Source organism: Falco cherrug, chromosome 19, assembly GCF_023634085.1.
Source record: "Falco cherrug isolate bFalChe1 chromosome 19, bFalChe1.pri, whole genome shotgun sequence".
Lineage (NCBI taxonomy): Eukaryota > Metazoa > Chordata > Aves > Falconiformes > Falconidae > Falco > Falco cherrug.
Window position 1 is genome coordinate 1,768,186 of NC_073715.1, and position 18,001 is coordinate 1,786,186.

At 62.7% G+C, this 18,001-nt stretch overlaps 6 protein-coding genes and 1 pseudogene across 7 annotated transcripts; 3 read left to right on the top strand and 4 right to left on the bottom strand.

Annotated features, from left to right (window-relative positions):
* Positions 1–57: 57 nt before the first annotated feature.
* Positions 58–883, bottom strand: LOC129734247 (scale keratin-like). Its single transcript, XM_055696937.1, has 2 exons — positions 819–883; positions 58–448 (listed from the first exon to the last, which is right to left on the bottom strand). The coding sequence occupies exon 2, from the start codon at positions 421–423 to the stop codon at positions 58–60; it is 366 nt and encodes a 121-aa protein (XP_055552912.1). The 5' UTR covers positions 424–448; positions 819–883.
* A 1,155-nt stretch (positions 884–2,038) lies between these two features.
* Positions 2,039–2,570, top strand: LOC129734306 (scale keratin-like). Its single transcript, XM_055697155.1, has 2 exons — positions 2,039–2,075; positions 2,165–2,570. The coding sequence occupies exon 2, from the start codon at positions 2,205–2,207 to the stop codon at positions 2,568–2,570; it is 366 nt and encodes a 121-aa protein (XP_055553130.1). The 5' UTR covers positions 2,039–2,075; positions 2,165–2,204.
* Positions 2,571–5,359: 2,789 nt separating this feature from the next.
* On the bottom strand, positions 5,360–6,185 carry LOC129734305 (scale keratin-like). The gene is made up of 2 exons (XM_055697154.1): positions 6,121–6,185; positions 5,360–5,750 (listed from the first exon to the last, which is right to left on the bottom strand). The coding sequence occupies exon 2, from the start codon at positions 5,723–5,725 to the stop codon at positions 5,360–5,362; it is 366 nt and encodes a 121-aa protein (XP_055553129.1). The 5' UTR covers positions 5,726–5,750; positions 6,121–6,185.
* A 1,017-nt stretch (positions 6,186–7,202) lies between these two features.
* LOC129734332 (scale keratin-like) lies at positions 7,203–7,857 on the top strand (annotated as a pseudogene).
* A 2,834-nt stretch (positions 7,858–10,691) lies between these two features.
* On the bottom strand, positions 10,692–11,517 carry LOC129734308 (scale keratin-like). The gene is made up of 2 exons (XM_055697161.1): positions 11,453–11,517; positions 10,692–11,082 (listed from the first exon to the last, which is right to left on the bottom strand). The coding sequence occupies exon 2, from the start codon at positions 11,055–11,057 to the stop codon at positions 10,692–10,694; it is 366 nt and encodes a 121-aa protein (XP_055553136.1). The 5' UTR covers positions 11,058–11,082; positions 11,453–11,517.
* Positions 11,518–12,672: 1,155 nt separating this feature from the next.
* On the top strand, positions 12,673–13,214 carry LOC129734307 (scale keratin-like). 2 transcript variants are annotated; one of them, XM_055697158.1, is made up of 2 exons: positions 12,673–12,709; positions 12,799–13,204. In XM_055697158.1, exon 2 carries the CDS (start codon positions 12,839–12,841, stop codon positions 13,202–13,204), a length of 366 nt encoding a protein of 121 aa, XP_055553133.1. In that variant the 5' UTR covers positions 12,673–12,709; positions 12,799–12,838. The 2 variants fall into 2 exon arrangements, with proteins under 2 accessions (XP_055553133.1, XP_055553131.1); XM_055697156.1 differs by lacking the exon at positions 12,673–12,709 and having other exon boundaries at positions 12,835–13,214.
* Positions 13,215–16,048: 2,834 nt separating this feature from the next.
* Positions 16,049–16,874, bottom strand: LOC129734309 (scale keratin-like). The gene is made up of 2 exons (XM_055697166.1): positions 16,810–16,874; positions 16,049–16,439 (listed from the first exon to the last, which is right to left on the bottom strand). Exon 2 carries the CDS (start codon positions 16,412–16,414, stop codon positions 16,049–16,051), a length of 366 nt encoding a protein of 121 aa, XP_055553141.1. The 5' UTR covers positions 16,415–16,439; positions 16,810–16,874.
* Between the last annotated feature and the right edge of the window lie 1,127 nt (positions 16,875–18,001).

Consider the following 18,001-nt stretch of genomic DNA (forward strand, 5'->3'; position numbering starts at 1 on the left):
TGAGAGGAGGCGTGAGCCTGAGATGGCCCAGGGACTGTGGAAGCTCTGGGGCTGGGTCTAGCAGGGCCCACAGGTGTCCCAGAGCTTCTTGCCGTAGCGGGGCCAGGCGCAGGGGGTGCAGGCCGCAGAGGTGTAGGGTCTGCCAAAGGTGCAGAGGCCGCCCGAGCCCTGTGTGGCCCCAGCGCCGTAGAGGCCCCCCAGCCCCAGGGAGCCCCCAAAGGCGGGTGCTCCGGAGGAGCCCACCACGGCTTGCTGGGGGAAGGAGCTGAGGATGGGGCCGGGGAAGGTGACGACCACGGGGGGCGGCTGGATGAAGGCCGTTGAGTCGGGGCACTGGCGGGCGCACAGCTCGTTGCAGCTCTCAGCGATGGGCTGGGGGACGGCAACGCTGGTTTTTGGTGGGCACAGGTCGTAGCAAGACATCGTGGCGAGGGTGGGAGAGCGGATCCTGAAAGACGCGGCCCAAAGACAGGTGTCATGAGTGAAGGAGATCGCCCGGCCAAGCCGTGCCCTGTTCCCAGGCCTGTGCTGGAGCTGGAGGAGCCAGAGCCAGCTCCTTGCCCGCACTGCCTGCTGCTTGCCCTTTGCCCAGCCCGCCCACCGGGTGCCCTGCTCTCCCCACACGCCAGGCACACAAAGCCTCCCCGAGAGCCCGTGCAGGGCCTGGCTCTGCGGGTCCCAGCCATGGGGCTCCCTCCTCCTCTTGCCATGCCTCCGCCCACCCTGGCCACTGCAGCCCGCCGCCAGCACAGCTCTCCTGGCCATGGAGGCCCCACACCAGCCCCTGCCACAGGAGGCCGAGACCCCCAAGCCCCCACCTACCCTTGTCCTGAGCAGAGCGAGGCAAGAGTGGTGGATGCTGGCACTCGCCGACAGCAGCCCTTTTATGCTGGGGTGGCGAGCGTGGGGAGGAGCTGGCCGTGCTGGGGACACGTGGCTCATGGTGCCAAGCCCCTGCATCCTCCCCGTGTGGCACGGGGCTGTTGTGCTGATGCCGTTTCCTGGCCAGCCCCAACCCGCTCTATCAGCCCCTGCAATCACCCCACTCGGACGCTTGCCAGCTGCCACCTAATGCCACCAATTAGCCCCACTGTCTTTTCATTATCTCGCTGTGTAAGAGGGCACGCAGCGTGACAAAGGCTGACTGGTAGCGCCCTGCGTGCCATAGCTCTTCTCCAAGGGCTTGGTCTCAGGCTGGCCTCATGCCTTCATCGCAGAGCCACACGGCAGAGCATGGTCCTGCCGCTGGCCAGGAAGGCAGCCTTGCAAGGGCCTCCCGCACACCAGCCACCGCATGACGTACGCCGCGTGGCTATTATCTACAGAGGCACGAGGTTACGAAACGAAAAATCAAAGGCACTCCTCTCGGGCACTGCCTGCTCAGCACGATGCATCACTCGCCAGCCCAAGGGAACTGGGTGCCATTCCCCTCCAGGCACTGGCCATCGACTTCTGCACGTCGGGGGGCAAGACAGACCCCTTGTGCTCTTCCCCAAGGTGCATGGGGCAAGGAGCACCGATGCCCAACTGCAGCCACTTTGTCACAGGGTCATGTCAGCTGACCCCCAATGCGACCAGGTCCTCACGGGTGTCCCGGGAGCCCCATGTCTGGGGGATGGTGGTGGGCAGGGGCTGCCCTCGGGGTGCTGGGGAGCTGGGAGCCCCGTCTGAACGCGCAGCTGCAGCAGCCCCCGCTGGGCTGGCCCGGCTGGTGCTCGGTGCCGGCCCTGGTCCCGGCAGGGCCTGGCTGCGGGCACAGGGCAGAGATGTCCTGCCAGGGCAGAGCACAAGGCCGGCACCGTGCGCAGCCCCCAGCAGGGAGGTTCCTGCTCTCATTTAGCCCACGCGGCAGGACCGGGAGGAAGGCTGGGAAGCGGCAGGTGCTGGTCGGTGCAGGGGATGCTGACTCAGGGAGGGACAGGAGCCGGACAGCCCCGTTGTCATCGGCAGGAGGGAGTGCCGCCTCTGCAGATTGGCCCAGGTGGTGCTGAGCAATGGCGCGGCCGGTATAAAAGCTCTGCCTCTGCCCGGCTCTCCACACAACTGCTCTGGTCGCCTTCTCCTCTGGGAACAGGGTAAGTCTGTGAGCGCTTCCCCTCCTGGCCCCCTGCTCATGCCCCAGCCCCTCCAATTCGGGTGCTTACGTCTGCTGCTCTCTTTCAACCTCTGCCCTCTTGCAGAGCACCGTCCGATCCCTCGCCACGATGTCTTGCTACGACCTGTGCCCACCAAAAACCAGCGTTGCCGTCCCCCAGCCCATCGCTGAGAGCTGCAACGAGCTGTGCGCCCGCCAGTGCCCCGACTCAACGGCCTTCATCCAGCCGCCCCCCGTGGTCGTCACCTTCCCCGGCCCCATCCTCAGCTCCTTCCCCCAGCAAGCCGTGGTGGGCTCCTCCGGAGCACCCGCCTTTGGGGGCTCCCTGGGGCTGGGGGGCCTCTACGGCGCTGGGGCCACACAGGGCTCGGGCGGCCTCTGCACCTTTGGCAGACCCTACACCTCTGCGGCCTGCACCCCCTGCGCCTGGCCCCGCTACGGCAAGAAGCTCTGGGACACCTGTGGGCCCTGCTAGACCCAGCCCAGCCGCAGCCCAACGCCACCACCAACCATGCCGCGCTGAGCTGGTGGGCACGGGCCACTGAGGAGTACTGAGCATCCCCAGCGCCGCACAACACCAGCGCAGCTGGCAGTGCAGCACAGCCTCGGCCCTTCCCTGACCTCTTCTCCCGCCCTCTGCTCTCCTCCTCTCCACTCTCTTCCTCGCTGTCAGATGGGGCAGGAGGGACACCCAAAGAGCCCTGCAGGGCTGACGGGCCAATTCCTGGGCAGCTGGAATGCCTCACCAAGGCGACATTTGGAGCGAGAAGCCATGCTCCAGAGAAGGTGCCTCTGCCTCCCCCAGCACATGACAACCAGCATCTCGGGGTCTGGCCTACTGTCCCCCTGAGAGACCCTCCTGCCCCTCTGGGCACAATAAAGATTTCCTGCATCCAAATCTTGTCTCCGTCCATCCTTGTTCCATGTTGGGAAGACCCTGGGGTGGGTGCCTGGCAGGTGTGGGAGAGCAAATTCTAGTCCTGAGCTTCCCAGGAATGGTGAGTGTGGGCAGTGTAGGGACAGGGGTGATGCAGGCAGCAGTCAGGGGAGAGAAAGCCTTTTGGTGGTGTTTGCAGTAGCTGAGGAAAGGGCAAAAGGCAGAGAGCAGGACAGGCACTGGCAGTGCTGCTTTGCCTGGTCTTCTCAGCCTGGGAGCGGCACCAGATCCACCGTGTCCCACTGCCCCGCAAAAGCACGGCAATGTGTCTGAGCACCTGCACAGAGGTGGCCAGACCAGAGCCAGTGTTCAACCCCTGGGCTGAGAAATGACGCCCGACTGATGGAGAGCAGCTTGTCGGGAAAGGCCGTGGGGGTGCTGTGGCCACCAAGGTGAGCATGAATGTCCACATGCCTTGGAGCAAAAGCAGGGAGCAGAAGTCTGGGATGCATGTGGAAGAGGTGGAATGAGGAAATCCTTGCCCTCCACTCAGCACTGGCGAGGCCGCCCCAGCACAGGAGACATGTGGGGCTACTTGGAGAGAGTCCAGCATGGGGCCACGCAGACAATTGTGCTGGTTTGGACTGGGGTGGCGGCAATTTTGGCCTTACTGGCAAGTCTTGGTCTATACTTTTGATTTATACCGACAACAGTGTTGCTAATACCGGGATGTGTTCTTTAGAGCTGAGCAGTGACTACACAGAGCCAAGGCCTTTTCTCCTTGTCACGCTGCCCCACCAACAAGTAGCCTGGTGGTGCACATCGAGCTGAGAGGGGACACAGCTGGGACGGCTGCCCCGCGTGACCCAAGGGATATACCTTACCACCGGTTGTGATATTCTCTAGCCTGACAGTTTCCTCGCTTTTACCCTTCCAGTTGCCTCCTCCATCCCAGCGTTGGGGAGCAAGCAAGCGAGCAGCTCTGGGGTGTTAACTCGCTAGCTGGGGTCAAGCCACACAAATGATGAAGGGGCAGGGAGCATGCCTCTGCTGCGGAGAGCCTCAGAGAGACGGCACTGTTCCTGCTGGCATCGGGGATGCTCAGGGCAGTCTCCCCAATGTGCATACACGTCTGATGGGAGGCTTTCAAGAAGATGGAGCCAGGCTCCTTTTGGAGGTGTCCCTTGGTAGGACAAGTGGTGATGGGCTCCAGCTGAAACACCAGAGGCTCTGCCTCAACATCCCAATCCTCTTTTTCACTGTGAGGGTGAGCAAGCACAGCCCCTGCTTGGCCCGGGAGGTTGTGGTGTCTCTGTCCCTGGAGACATGCACCAAGTGTCTGGGCATGGCGCTGGCTGCACTGGCTGGAGGTGGCAGCATGAGAAGATGCCCTGCAAGGACTCCTCCCACAATGGTCAGGCTGTGATTTCTGTGATTTTGTCTCTGCGGCAGAGAAGCTATGAGCACCAAGTGTGTTGGTCAGTGCGTGGTGTGAGCACAGGGAAGGAGAGAAGAAGGAAAAGAAGAGGGAAGGGAAGGGAAGGGAAGGGAAGGGAAGGGAAGGGAAGGGAAGGGAAGGGGAAATGTGTAAAGAAGAAGGAACAAAGAGGAAAGAAGAGGAAAGTGTAGGGTTTGAGCCACTGATGTCAAAGGTCTCTTCATCCCTAAATACTTCAATGATTTGATGATGCTACCATAGGGAACAGGACGTGTACGCCTTCCCTTTCCTTCCTCCCCAAGGCTCTCAAGCAGACCCAAGGAGGCACAAAGTGTGGCAGCCATGCCAGGTATTGCCTCTGGCTGGCTTCCAGCCCCTGGGGCGTCCACGCTCCTCTGTAAGGAGGCTGGAGGCCTGCAAAGGGCCCCAGGCTGCATGTCCTGCTGGCAGGGGGGCAGCCTGCCTTCAGGCAGGGCCCTTGGACGTCGGGCGTGGGACCATGTATGGCCAGAGGCACCAGAGCTGTGAGGTCTCCCCAAAAGACGTCTCCTTCTGGCTCTGCTGGGCTTGGGACACTGCCCTGGTGTGGTTGGCAGGGGCCACATGCAGGGCAAGGGAACCCCACAGCCGAGGCTGGGCATTGAAAGCAATGTTAGAGAGGCAGGCGTTGCATGCAGGTGTGTTTTATTGCAGTGCAGAAAGACATACAACTCAGAGGCAGGTAAGCTGACAAGCGGGCCCTCAAGAGCGATGTTGCTGCAGGCTTCTCCCAGGTGGTGGCTGTTATAGAGACAAGCCGTTGCCCTGTGGGACACTGGTGGAGTCACACATCTGGGCACAGGCAAGAGCAAGGAGATGGGGCCTCACAAAGAAAGGGGAAAGAGGGGAGAAATGAGAGGAGGCGTGAGCCTGAGATGGCCCAGGGACTGTGGAAGCTCTGGGGCTGGGTCTAGCAGGGCCCACAGGTGTCCCAGAGCTTCTTGCCGTAGCGGGGCCAGGCGCAGGGGGTGCAGGCCGCAGAGGTGTAGGGTCTGCCAAAGGTGCAGAGGCCGCCCGAGCCCTGTGTGGCCCCAGCGCCGTAGAGGCCCCCCAGCCCCAGGGAGCCCCCAAAGGCGGGTGCTCCGGAGGAGCCCACCACGGCTTGCTGGGGGAAGGAGCTGAGGATGGGGCCGGGGAAGGTGACGACCACGGGGGGCGGCTGGATGAAGGCCGTTGAGTCGGGGCACTGGCGGGCGCACAGCTCGTTGCAGCTCTCAGCGATGGGCTGGGGGACGGCAACGCTGGTTTTTGGTGGGCACAGGTCGTAGCAAGACATCGTGGCGAGGGTGGGAGAGCGGATCCTGAAAGACGCGGCCCAAAGACAGGTGTCATGAGTGAAGGAGATCGCCTGGCCAAGCCGTGCCCTGTTCCCAGGCCTGTGCTGGAGCTGGAGGAGCCAGAGCCAGCTCCTTGCCCGCACTGCCTGCTGCTTGCCCTTTGCCCAGCCAGCCCACCGGGTGCCCTGCTCTCCCCACACGCCAGGCACACAAAGCCTCCCCGAGAGCCCGTGCAGGGCCTGGCTCTGCGGGTCCCAGCCATGGGGCTCCCTCCTCCTCTTGCCGTGCCTCCGCCCACCCTGGCCACTGCAGCCCGCCGCCAGCACAGCTCTCCTGGCCATGGAGGCCCCACACCAGCCCCTGCCACAGGAGGCCGAGACCCCCAAGCCCCCACCTACCCTTGTCCTGAGCAGAGCGAGGCAAGAGTGGTGGATGCTGGCACTCGCCGACAGCAGCCCTTTTATGCTGGGGTGGCGAGCGTGGGGAGGAGCTGGCCGTGCTGGGGACACGTGGCTCATGGTGCCAAGCCCCTGCATCCTCCCCGTGTGGCACGGGGCTGTTGTGCTGATGCCGTTTCCTGGCCAGCCCCAACCCGCTCTATCAGCCCCTGCAATCACCCCACTCGGACGCTTGCCAGCTGCCACCTAATGCCACCAATTAGCCCCACTGTCTTTTCATTATCTCGCTGTGTAAGAGGGCACGCAGCGTGACAAAGGCTGACTGGTAGCGCCCTGCGTGCCATAGCTCTTCTCCAAGGGCTTGGTCTCAGGCCTGGCCTCATGCCTTCATCGCAGAGCCACACGGCAGAGCATGGTCCTGCCGCTGGCCAGGAAGGCAGCCTTGCAAGGGCCTCCCGCACACCAGCCACCGCATGACGTACGCCGCGTGGCTATTATCTACAGAGGCACGAGGTTACGAAACGAAAAATCAAAGGCACTCCTCTCGGGCACTGCCTGCTCAGCACGATGCATCACTCGCCAGCCCAAGGGAACTGGGTGCCATTCCCCTCCAGGCACTGGCCATCGACTTCTGCACGTCGGGGGGCAAGACAGACCCCTTGTGCTCTTCCCCAAGGTGCATGGGGCAAGGAGCACCGATGCCCAACTGCAGCCACTTTGTCACAGGGTCATGTCAGCTGACCCCCAATGCGACCAGGTCCTCACGGGTGTCCCGGGAGCCCCATGTCTGGGGGATGGTGGTGGGCAGGGGCTGCCCTCGGGGTGCTGGGGAGCTGGGAGCCCCGTCTGAACGCGCAGCTGCAGCAGCCCCCGCTGGGCTGGCCCGGCTGGTGCTCGGTGCCGGCCCTGGTCCCGGCAGGGCCTGGCTGCGGGCACAGGGCAGAGATGTCCTGCCAGGGCAGAGCACAAGGCCGGCACCGTGCGCAGCCCCCAGCAGGGAGGTTCCTGCTCTCATTTAGCCCACGCGGCAGGACCGGGAGGAAGGCTGGGAAGCGGCAGGTGCTGGTCGGTGCAGGGGATGCTGACTCAGGGAGGGACAGGAGCCGGACGCAGGAGGGAGTGCCGCCTCTGCAGATTGGCCCAGGTGGTGCTGAGCAATGGCGCGGCCGGTATAAAAGCTCTGCCTCTGCCCGGCTCTCCACACAACTGCTCTGGTCGCCTTCTCCTCTGGGAACAGGGTAAGTCTGTGAGCGCTTCCCCTCCTGGCCCGCTGCTCACGCCCCAGCCCCTCCAATTCGGGTGCTTACGTCTGCTGCTCTCTTTCAACCTCTGCCCTCTTGCAGAGCACCGTCCGATCCCTCGCCACGATGTCTTGCTACGACCTGTGCCCACCAAAAACCAGCGTTGCCGTCCCCCAGCCCATCGCTGAGAGCTGCAACGAGCTGTGCGCCCGCCAGTGCCCCGACTCAACGGCCTTCATCCAGCCGCCCCCCGTGGTCGTCACCTTCCCCGGCCCCATCCTCAGCTCCTTCCCCCAGCAAGCCGTGGTGGGCTCCTCCGGAGCACCCGCCTTTGGGGGCTCCCTGGGGCTGGGGGGCCTCTACGGCGCTGGGGCCACACAGGGCTCGGGCGGCCTCTGCACCTTTGGCAGACCCTACACCTCTGCGGCCTGCACCCCCTGCGCCTGGCCCCGCTACGGCAAGAAGCTCTGGGACACCTGTGGGCCCTGCTAGACCCAGCCCAGCCGCAGCCCAACGCCACCACCAACCATGCCGCGCTGAGCTGGTGGGCACGGGCCACTGAGGAGTACTGAGCATCCCCAGCGCCGCACAACACCAGCGCAGCTGGCAGTGCAGCACAGCCTCGGCCCTTCCCTGACCTCTTCTCCCGCCCTCTGCTCTCCTCCTCTCCACTCTCTTCCTCGCTGTCAGATGGGGCAGGAGGGACACCCAAAGAGCCCTGCAGGGCTGACGGGCCAATTCCTGGGCAGCTGGAATGCCTCACCAAGGCGACATTTGGAGCGAGAAGCCATGCTCCAGAGAAGGTGCCTCTGCCTCCCCCAGCACATGACAACCAGCATCTCGGGGTCTGGCCTACTGTCCCCCTGAGAGACCCTCCTGCCCCTCTGGGCACAATAAAGATTTCCTGCATCCAAATCTTGTCTCCGTCCATCCTTGTTCCATGTTGGGAAGACCCTGGGGTGGGTGCCTGGCAGGTGTGGGAGAGCAAATTCTAGTCCTGAGCTTCCCAGGAATGGTGAGTGTGGGCAGTGTAGGGACAGGGGTGATGCAGGCAGCAGTCAGGGGAGAGAAAGCCTTTTGGTGGTGTTTGCAGTAGCTGAGGAAAGGGCAAAAGGCAGAGAGCAGGACAGGCACTGGCAGTGCTGCTTTGCCTGGTCTTCTCAGCCTGGGAGCGGCACCAGATCCACCGTGTCCCACTGCCCCGTAAAAGCACGGCAATGTGTCTGTGCACCTGCACAGAGGTGGCCAGACCAGAGCCAGTGTTCAACCCCTGGGCTGAGAAATGACGCCCGACTGATGGAGAGCAGCTTGTCGGGAAAGGCCGTGGGGGTGCTGTGGCCACCAAGGTGAGCATGAATGTCCACATGCCTTGGAGCAAAAGCAGGGAGCAGAAGTCTGGGATGCATGTGGAAGAGGTGGAATGAGGAAATCCTTGCCCTCCACTCAGCACTGGCGAGGCCGCCCCAGCACAGGAGACATGTGGGGCTACTTGGAGAGAGTCCAGCATGGGGCCACGCAGACAATTGTGCTGGTTTGGACTGGGGTGGCGGCAATTTTGGCCTTACTGGCAAGTCTTGGTCTATACTTTTGATTTATACCGACAACAGTGTTGCTAATACCGGGATGTGTTTTTTAGAGCTGAGCAGTGACTACACAGAGCCAAGGCCTTTTCTCCTTGTCACGCTGCCCCACCAACAAGTAGCCTGGTGGTGCACATCGAGCTGAGAGGGGACACAGCTGGGACGGCTGCCCCGCGTGACCCAAGGGATATACCTTACCACCGGTTGTGATATTCTCTAGCCTGACAGTTTCCTCGCTTTTACCCTTCCAGTTGCCTCCTCCATCCCAGCGTTGGGGAGCAAGCAAGCGAGCAGCTCTGGGGTGTTAACTCGCTAGCTGGGGTCAAGCCACACAAATGATGAAGGGGCAGGGAGCATGCCTCTGCTGCGGAGAGCCTCAGAGAGACGGCACTGTTCCTGCTGGCATCGGGGATGCTCAGGGCAGTCTCCCCAATGTGCATACACGTCTGATGGGAGGCTTTCAAGAAGATGGAGCCAGGCTCCTTTTGGAGGTGTCCCTTGGTAGGACAAGTGGTGATGGGCTCCAGCTGAAACACCAGAGGCTCTGCCTCAACATCCCAATCCTCTTTTTCACTGTGAGGGTGAGCAAGCACAGCCCCTGCTTGGCCCGGGAGGTTGTGGTGTCTCTGTCCCTGGAGACATGCACCAAGTGTCTGGGCATGGTGCTGGCTGCACTGGCTGGAGGTGGCAGCATGAGAAGATGCCCTGCAAGGACTCCTCCCACAATGGTCAGGCTGTGATTTCTGTGATTTTGTCTCTGCGGCAGAGAAGCTATGAGCACCAAGTGTGTTGGTCAGTGCGTGGTGTGAGCACAGGGAAGGAGAGAAGAAGGAAAAGAAGAGGGAAGGGAAGGGAAGGGAAGGGAAGGGAAGGGAAGGGAAGGGAAGGGAAGGGAAGGGAAGGGAAGGGAAGGGAAGGGAAGGGAAGGGAAGGGAAGGGGAAATGTGTAAAGAAGAAGGAACAAAGAGGAAAGAAGAGGAAAGTGTAGGGTTTGAGCCACTGATGTCAAAGGTCTCTTCATCCCTAAATACTTCGATGATTTGATGATGCTACCATAGGGAACAGGACGTGTACGCCTTCCCTTTCCTTCCTCCCCAAGGCTCTCAAGCAGACCCAAGGAGGCACAAAGTGTGGCAGCCATGCCAGGTATTGCCTCTGGCTGGCTTCCAGCCCCTGGGGCATCCACGCTCCTCTGTAAGGAGGCTGGAGGCCTGCAAAGGGCCCCAGGCTGCATGTCCTGCTGGCAGGGGGGCAGCCTGCCTTCAGGCAGGGCCCTTGGACATCGGGCGTGGGACCATGTATGGCCAGAGGCACCAGAGCTGTGAGGTCTCCCCAAAAGACGTCTCCTTCTGGCTCTGCTGGGCTTGGGACACTGCCCTGGTGTGGTTGGCAGGGGCCACATGCAGGGCAAGGGAACCCCACAGCCGAGGCTGGGCATTGAAAGCAATGTTAGAGAGGCAGGCGTTGCATGCAGGTGTGTTTTATTGCAGTGCAGAAAGACATACAACTCAGAGGCAGGTAAGCTGACAAGCGGGCCCTCAAGAGCGATGTTGCTGCAGGCTTCTCCCAGGTGGTGGCTGTTATAGAGACAAGCCGTTGCCCTGTGGGACACTGGTGGAGTCACACATCTGGGCACAGGCAAGAGCAAGGAGATGGGGCCTCACAAAGAAAGGGGAAAGAGGGGAGAAATGAGAGGAGGCGTGAGCCTGAGATGGCCCAGGGACTGTGGAAGCTCTGGGGCTGGGTCTAGCAGGGCCCACAGGTGTCCCAGAGCTTCTTGCCGTAGCGGGGCCAGGCGCAGGGGGTGCAGGCCGCAGAGGTGTAGGGTCTGCCAAAGGTGCAGAGGCCGCCTGAGCCCTGTGTGGCCCCAGCGCCGTAGAGGCCCCCCAGCCCCAGGGAGCCCCCAAAGGCGGGTGCTCCGGAGGAGCCCACCACGGCTTGCTGGGGGAAGGAGCTGAGGATGGGGCCGGGGAAGGTGACGACCACGGGGGGCGGCTGGATGAAGGCCGTTGAGTCGGGGCACTGGCGGGCGCACAGCTCGTTGCAGCTCTCAGCGATGGGCTGGGGGACGGCAACGCTGGTTTTTGGTGGGCACAGGTCGTAGCAAGACATCGTGGCGAGGGTGGGAGAGCGGATCCTGAAAGACGCGGCCCAAAGACAGGTGTCATGAGTGAAGGAGATCGCCCGGCCAAGCCGTGCCCTGTTCCCAGGCCTGTGCTGGAGCTGGAGGAGCCAGAGCCAGCTCCTTGCCCGCACTGCCTGCTGCTTGCCCTTTGCCCAGCCAGCCCACCGGGTGCCCTGCTCTCCCCACACGCCAGGCACACAAAGCCTCCCCGAGAGCCCGTGCAGGGCCTGGCTCTGCGGGTCCCAGCCATGGGGCTCCCTCCTCCTCTTGCCGTGCCTCCGCCCACCCTGGCCACTGCAGCCCGCCGCCAGCACAGCTCTCCTGGCCATGGAGGCCCCACACCAGCCCCTGCCACAGGAGGCCGAGACCCCCAAGCCCCCACCTACCCTTGTCCTGAGCAGAGCGAGGCAAGAGTGGTGGATGCTGGCACTCGCCGACAGCAGCCCTTTTATGCTGGGGTGGCGAGCGTGGGGAGGAGCTGGCCGTGCTGGGGACACGTGGCTCATGGTGCCAAGCCCCTGCATCCTCCCCGTGTGGCACGGGGCTGTTGTGCTGATGCCGTTTCCTGGCCAGCCCCAACCCGCTCTATCAGCCCCTGCAATCACCCCACTCGGACGCTTGCCAGCTGCCACCTAATGCCACCAATTAGCCCCACTGTCTTTTCATTATCTCGCTGTGTAAGAGGGCACGCAGCGTGACAAAGGCTGACTGGTAGCGCCCTGCGTGCCATAGCTCTTCTCCAAGGGCTTGGTCTCAGGCTGGCCTCATGCCTTCATCGCAGAGCCACACGGCAGAGCATGGTCCTGCCGTTGGCCAGGAAGGCAGCCTTGCAAGGGCCTCCCGCACACCAGCCACCGCATGACGTACGCCGCGTGGCTATTATCTACAGAGGCACGAGGTTACGAAACGAAAAATCAAAGGCACTCCTCTCGGGCACTGCCTGCTCAGCACGATGCATCACTCGCCAGCCCAAGGGAACTGGGTGCCATTCCCCTCCAGGCACTGGCCATCGACTTCTGCACGTCGGGGGGCAAGACAGACCCCTTGTGCTCTTCCCCAAGGTGCATGGGGCAAGGAGCACCGAAGCCCAACTGCAGCCACTTTGTCACAGGGTCATGTCAGCTGACCCCCAATGCGACCAGGTCCTCACGGGTGTCCCGGGAGCCCCATGTCTGGGGGATGGTGGTGGGCAGGGGCTGCCCTCGGGGTGCTGGGGAGCTGGGAGCCCCGTCTGAACGCGCAGCTGCAGCAGCCCCCGCTGGGCTGGCCCGGCTGGTGCTCGGTGCCGGCCCTGGTCCCGGCAGGGCCTGGCTGCGGGCACAGGGCAGAGATGTCCTGCCAGAGCAGAGCACAAGGCCGGCACCGTGCGCAGCCCCCAGCAGGGAGGTTCCTGCTCTCATTTAGCCCACGCGGCAGGACCGGGAGGAAGGCTGGGAAGCGGCAGGTGCTGGTCGGTGCAGGGGATGCTGACTCAGGGAGGGACAGGAGCCGGACAGCCCCGTTGTCATCGGCAGGAGGGAGTGCCGCCTCTGCAGATTGGCCCAGGTGGTGCTGAGCAATGGCGCGGCCGGTATAAAAGCTCTGCCTCTGCCCGGCTCTCCACACAACTGCTCTGGTCGCCTTCTCCTCTGGGAACAGGGTAAGTCTGTGAGCGCTTCCCCTCCTGGCCCCCTGCTCACGCCCCAGCCCCTCCAATTCGGGTGCTTACGTCTGCTGCTCTCTTTCAACCTCTGCCCTCTTGCAGAGCACCGTCCGATCCCTCGCCACGATGTCTTGCTACGACCTGTGCCCACCAAAAACCAGCGTTGCCGTCCCCCAGCCCATCGCTGAGAGCTGCAACGAGCTGTGCGCCCGCCAGTGCCCCGACTCAACGGCCTTCATCCAGCCGCCCCCCGTGGTCGTCACCTTCCCCGGCCCCATCCTCAGCTCCTTCCCCCAGCAAGCCGTGGTGGGCTCCTCCGGAGCACCCGCCTTTGGGGGCTCCCTGGGGCTGGGGGGCCTCTACGGCGCTGGGGCCACACAGGGCTCGGGCGGCCTCTGCACCTTTGGCAGACCCTACACCTCTGCGGCCTGCACCCCCTGCGCCTGGCCCCGCTACGGCAAGAAGCTCTGGGACACCTGTGGGCCCTGCTAGACCCAGCCCAGCCGCAGCCCAACGCCACCACCAACCATGCCGCGCTGAGCTGGTGGGCACGGGCCACTGAGGAGTACTGAGCATCCCCAGCGCCGCACAACACCAGCGCAGCTGGCAGTGCAGCACAGCCTCGGCCCTTCCCTGACCTCTTCTCCCGCCCTCTGCTCTCCTCCTCTCCACTCTCTTCCTCGCTGTCAGATGGGGCAGGAGGGACACCCAAAGAGCCCTGCAGGGCTGACGGGCCAATTCCTGGGCAGCTGGAATGCCTCACCAAGGCGACATTTGGAGCGAGAAGCCATGCTCCAGAGAAGGTGCCTCTGCCTCCCCCAGCACATGACAACCAGCATCTCGGGGTCTGGCCTACTGTCCCCCTGAGAGACCCTCCTGCCCCTCTGGGCACAATAAAGATTTCCTGCATCCAAATCTTGTCTCCGTCCATCCTTGTTCCATGTTGGGAAGACCCTGGGGTGGGTGCCTGGCAGGTGTGGGAGAGCAAATTCTAGTCCTGAGCTTCCCAGGAATGGTGAGTGTGGGCAGTGTAGGGACAGGGGTGATGCAGGCAGCAGTCAGGGGAGAGAAAGCCTTTTGGTGGTGTTTGCAGTAGCTGAGGAAAGGGCAAAAGGCAGAGAGCAGGACAGGCACTGGCAGTGCTGCTTTGCCTGGTCTTCTCAGCCTGGGAGCGGCACCAGATCCACCGTGTCCCACTGCCCCGTAAAAGCACGGCAATGTGTCTGTGCACCTGCACAGAGGTGGCCAGACCAGAGCCAGTGTTCAACCCCTGGGCTGAGAAATGACGCCCGACTGATGGAGAGCAGCTTGTCGGGAAAGGCCGTGGGGGTGCTGTGGCCACCAAGGTGAGCATGAATGTCCACATGCCTTGGAGCAAAAGCAGGGAGCAGAAGTCTGGGATGCATGTGGAAGAGGTGGAATGAGGAAATCCTTGCCCTCCACTCAGCACTGGCGAGGCCGCCCCAGCACAGGAGACATGTGGGGCTACTTGGAGAGAGTCCAGCATGGGGCCACGCAGACAATTGTGCTGGTTTGGACTGGGGTGGCGGCAATTTTGGCCTTACTGGCAAGTCTTGGTCTATACTTTTGATTTATACCGACAACAGTGTTGCTAATACCGGGATGTGTTCTTTAGAGCTGAGCAGTGACTACACAGAGCCAAGGCCTTTTCTCCTTGTCACGCTGCCCCACCAACAAGTAGCCTGGTGGTGCACATCGAGCTGAGAGGGGACACAGCTGGGACGGCTGCCCCGCGTGACCCAAGGGATATACCTTACCACCGGTTGTGATATTCTCTAGCCTGACAGTTTCCTCGCTTTTACCCTTCCAGTTGCCTCCTCCATCCCAGCGTTGGGGAGCAAGCAAGCGAGCAGCTCTGGGGTGTTAACTCGCTAGCTGGGGTCAAGCCACACAAATGATGAAGGGGCAGGGAGCATGCCTCTGCTGCGGAGAGCCTCAGAGAGACGGCACTGTTCCTGCTGGCATCGGGGATGCTCAGGGCAGTCTCCCCAATGTGCATACACGTCTGATGGGAGGCTTTCAAGAAGATGGAGCCAGGCTCCTTTTGGAGGTGTCCCTTGGTAGGACAAGTGATGATGGGCTCCAGCTGAAACACCAGAGGCTCTGCCTCAACATCCCAATCCTCTTTTTCACTGTGAGGGTGAGCAAGCACAGCCCCTGCTTGGCCCGGGAGGTTGTGGTGTCTCTGTCCCTGGAGACATGCACCAAGTGCCTGGGCATGGTGCTGGCTGCACTGGCTGGAGGTGGCAGCATGAGAAGATGCCCTGCAAGGACTCCTCCCACAATGGTCAGGCTGTGATTTCTGTGATTTTGTCTCTGCGGCAGAGAAGCTATGAGCACCAAGTGTGTTGGTCAGTGCGTGGTGTGAGCACAGGGAAGGAGAGAAGAAGGAAAAGAAGAGGGAAGGGAAGGGAAGGGAAGGGAAGGGAAGGGAAGGGAAGGGAAGGGAAGGGAAGGGAAGGGAAGGGAAGGGAAGGGAAGGGAAGGGAAGGGAAGGGAAGGGAAGGGGAAATGTGTAAAGAAGAAGGAACAAAGAGGAAAGAAGAGGAAAGTGTAGGGTTTGAGCCACTGATGTCAAAGGTCTCTTCATCCCTAAATACTTCAATGATTTGATGATGCTACCATAGGGAACAGGACGTGTACGCCTTCCCTTTCCTTCCTCCCCAAGGCTCTCAAGCAGACCCAAGGAGGCACAAAGTGTGGCAGCCATGCCAGGTATTGCCTCTGGCTGGCTTCCAGCCCCTGGGGCATCCACGCTCCTCTGTAAGGAGGCTGGAGGCCTGCAAAGGGCCCCAGGCTGCATGTCCTGCTGGCAGGGGGGCAGCCTGCCTTCAGGCAGGGCCCTTGGACATCGGGCGTGGGACCATGTATGGCCAGAGGCACCAGAGCTGTGAGGTCTCCCCAAAAGACGTCTCCTTCTGGCTCTGCTGGGCTTGGGACACTGCCCTGGTGTGGTTGGCAGGGGCCACATGCAGGGCAAGGGAACCCCACAGCCGAGGCTGGGCATTGAAAGCAATGTTAGAGAGGCAGGCGTTGCATGCAGGTGTGTTTTATTGCAGTGCAGAAAGACATACAACTCAGAGGCAGGTAAGCTGACAAGCGGGCCCTCAAGAGCGATGTTGCTGCAGGCTTCTCCCAGGTGGTGGCTGTTATAGAGACAAGCCGTTGCCCTGTGGGACACTGGTGGAGTCACACATCTGGGCACAGGCAAGAGCAAGGAGATGGGGCCTCACAAAGAAAGGGGAAAGAGGGGAGAAATGAGAGGAGGCGTGAGCCTGAGATGGCCCAGGGACTGTGGAAGCTCTGGGGCTGGGTCTAGCAGGGCCCACAGGTGTCCCAGAGCTTCTTGCCGTAGCGGGGCCAGGCGCAGGGGGTGCAGGCCGCAGAGGTGTAGGGTCTGCCAAAGGTGCAGAGGCCGCCCGAGCCCTGTGTGGCCCCAGCGCCGTAGAGGCCCCCCAGCCCCAGGGAGCCCCCAAAGGCGGGTGCTCCGGAGGAGCCCACCACGGCTTGCTGGGGGAAGGAGCTGAGGATGGGGCCGGGGAAGGTGACGACCACGGGGGGCGGCTGGATGAAGGCCGTTGAGTCGGGGCACTGGCGGGCGCACAGCTCGTTGCAGCTCTCAGCGATGGGCTGGGGGACGGCAACGCTGGTTTTTGGTGGGCACAGGTCGTAGCAAGACATCGTGGCGAGGGTGGGAGAGCGGATCCTGAAAGACGCGGCCCAAAGACAGGTGTCATGAGTGAAGGAGATCGCCCGGCCAAGCCGTGCCCTGTTCCCAGGCCTGTGCTGGAGCTGGAGGAGCCAGAGCCAGCTCCTTGCCCGCACTGCCTGCTGCTTGCCCTTTGCCCAGCCAGCCCACCGGGTGCCCTGCTCTCCCCACACGCCAGGCACACAAAGCCTCCCCGAGAGCCCGTGCAGGGCCTGGCTCTGCGGGTCCCAGCCATGGGGCTCCCTCCTCCTCTTGCCGTGCCTCCGCCCACCCTGGCCACTGCAGCCCGCCGCCAGCACAGCTCTCCTGGCCATGGAGGCCCCACACCAGCCCCTGCCACAGGAGGCCGAGACCCCCAAGCCCCCACCTACCCTTGTCCTGAGCAGAGCGAGGCAAGAGTGGTGGATGCTGGCACTCGCCGACAGCAGCCCTTTTATGCTGGGGTGGCGAGCGTGGGGAGGAGCTGGCCGTGCTGGGGACACGTGGCTCATGGTGCCAAGCCCCTGCATCCTCCCCGTGTGGCACGGGGCTGTTGTGCTGATGCCGTTTCCTGGCCAGCCCCAACCCGCTCTATCAGCCCCTGCAATCACCCCACTCGGACGCTTGCCAGCTGCCACCTAATGCCACCAATTAGCCCCACTGTCTTTTCATTATCTCGCTGTGTAAGAGGGCACGCAGCGTGACAAAGGCTGACTGGTAGCGCCCTGCGTGCCATAGCTCTTCTCCAAGGGCTTGGTCTCAGGCTGGCCTCATGCCTTCATCGCAGAGCCACACGGCAGAGCATGGTCCTGCCGCTGGCCAGGAAGGCAGCCTTGCAAGGGCCTCCCGCACACCAGCCACCGCATGACGTACGCCGCGTGGCTATTATCTACAGAGGCACGAGGTTACGAAACGAAAAATCAAAGGCACTCCTCTCGGGCACTGCCTGCTCAGCACGATGCATCACTCGCCAGCCCAAGGGAACTGGGTGCCATTCCCCTCCAGGCACTGGCCATCGACTTCTGCACGTCGGGGGGCAAGACAGACCCCTTGTGCTCTTCCCCAAGGTGCATGGGGCAAGGAGCACCGATGCCCAACTGCAGCCACTTTGTCACAGGGTCATGTCAGCTGACCCCCAATGCCACCAGGTCCTCACGGGTGTCCCGGGAGCCCCATGTCTGGGGGATGGTGGTGGGCAGGGGCTGCCCTCGGGGTGCTGGGGAGCTGGGAGCCCCGTCTGAACGCGCAGCTGCAGCAGCCCCCGCTGGGCTGGCCCGGCTGGTGCTCGGTGCCGGCCCTGGTCCCGGCAGGGCCTGGCTGCGGGCACAGGGCAGAGATGTCCTGCCAGGGCAGAGCACAAGGCCGGCACCGTGCGCAGCCCCCAGCAGGGAGGTTCCTGCTCTCATTTAGCCCACGCGGCAGGACCAGGAGGAAGGCTGGGAAGCGGCAGGTGCTGGTCGGTGCAGGGGATGCTGACTCAGGGAGGGACAGGAGCCGGACAGCCCCGTTGTCATCGGCAGGAGGGAGTGCCGCCTCTGCAGATTGGCCCAGGTGGTGCTGAGCAATGGCGCGGCCGGTAT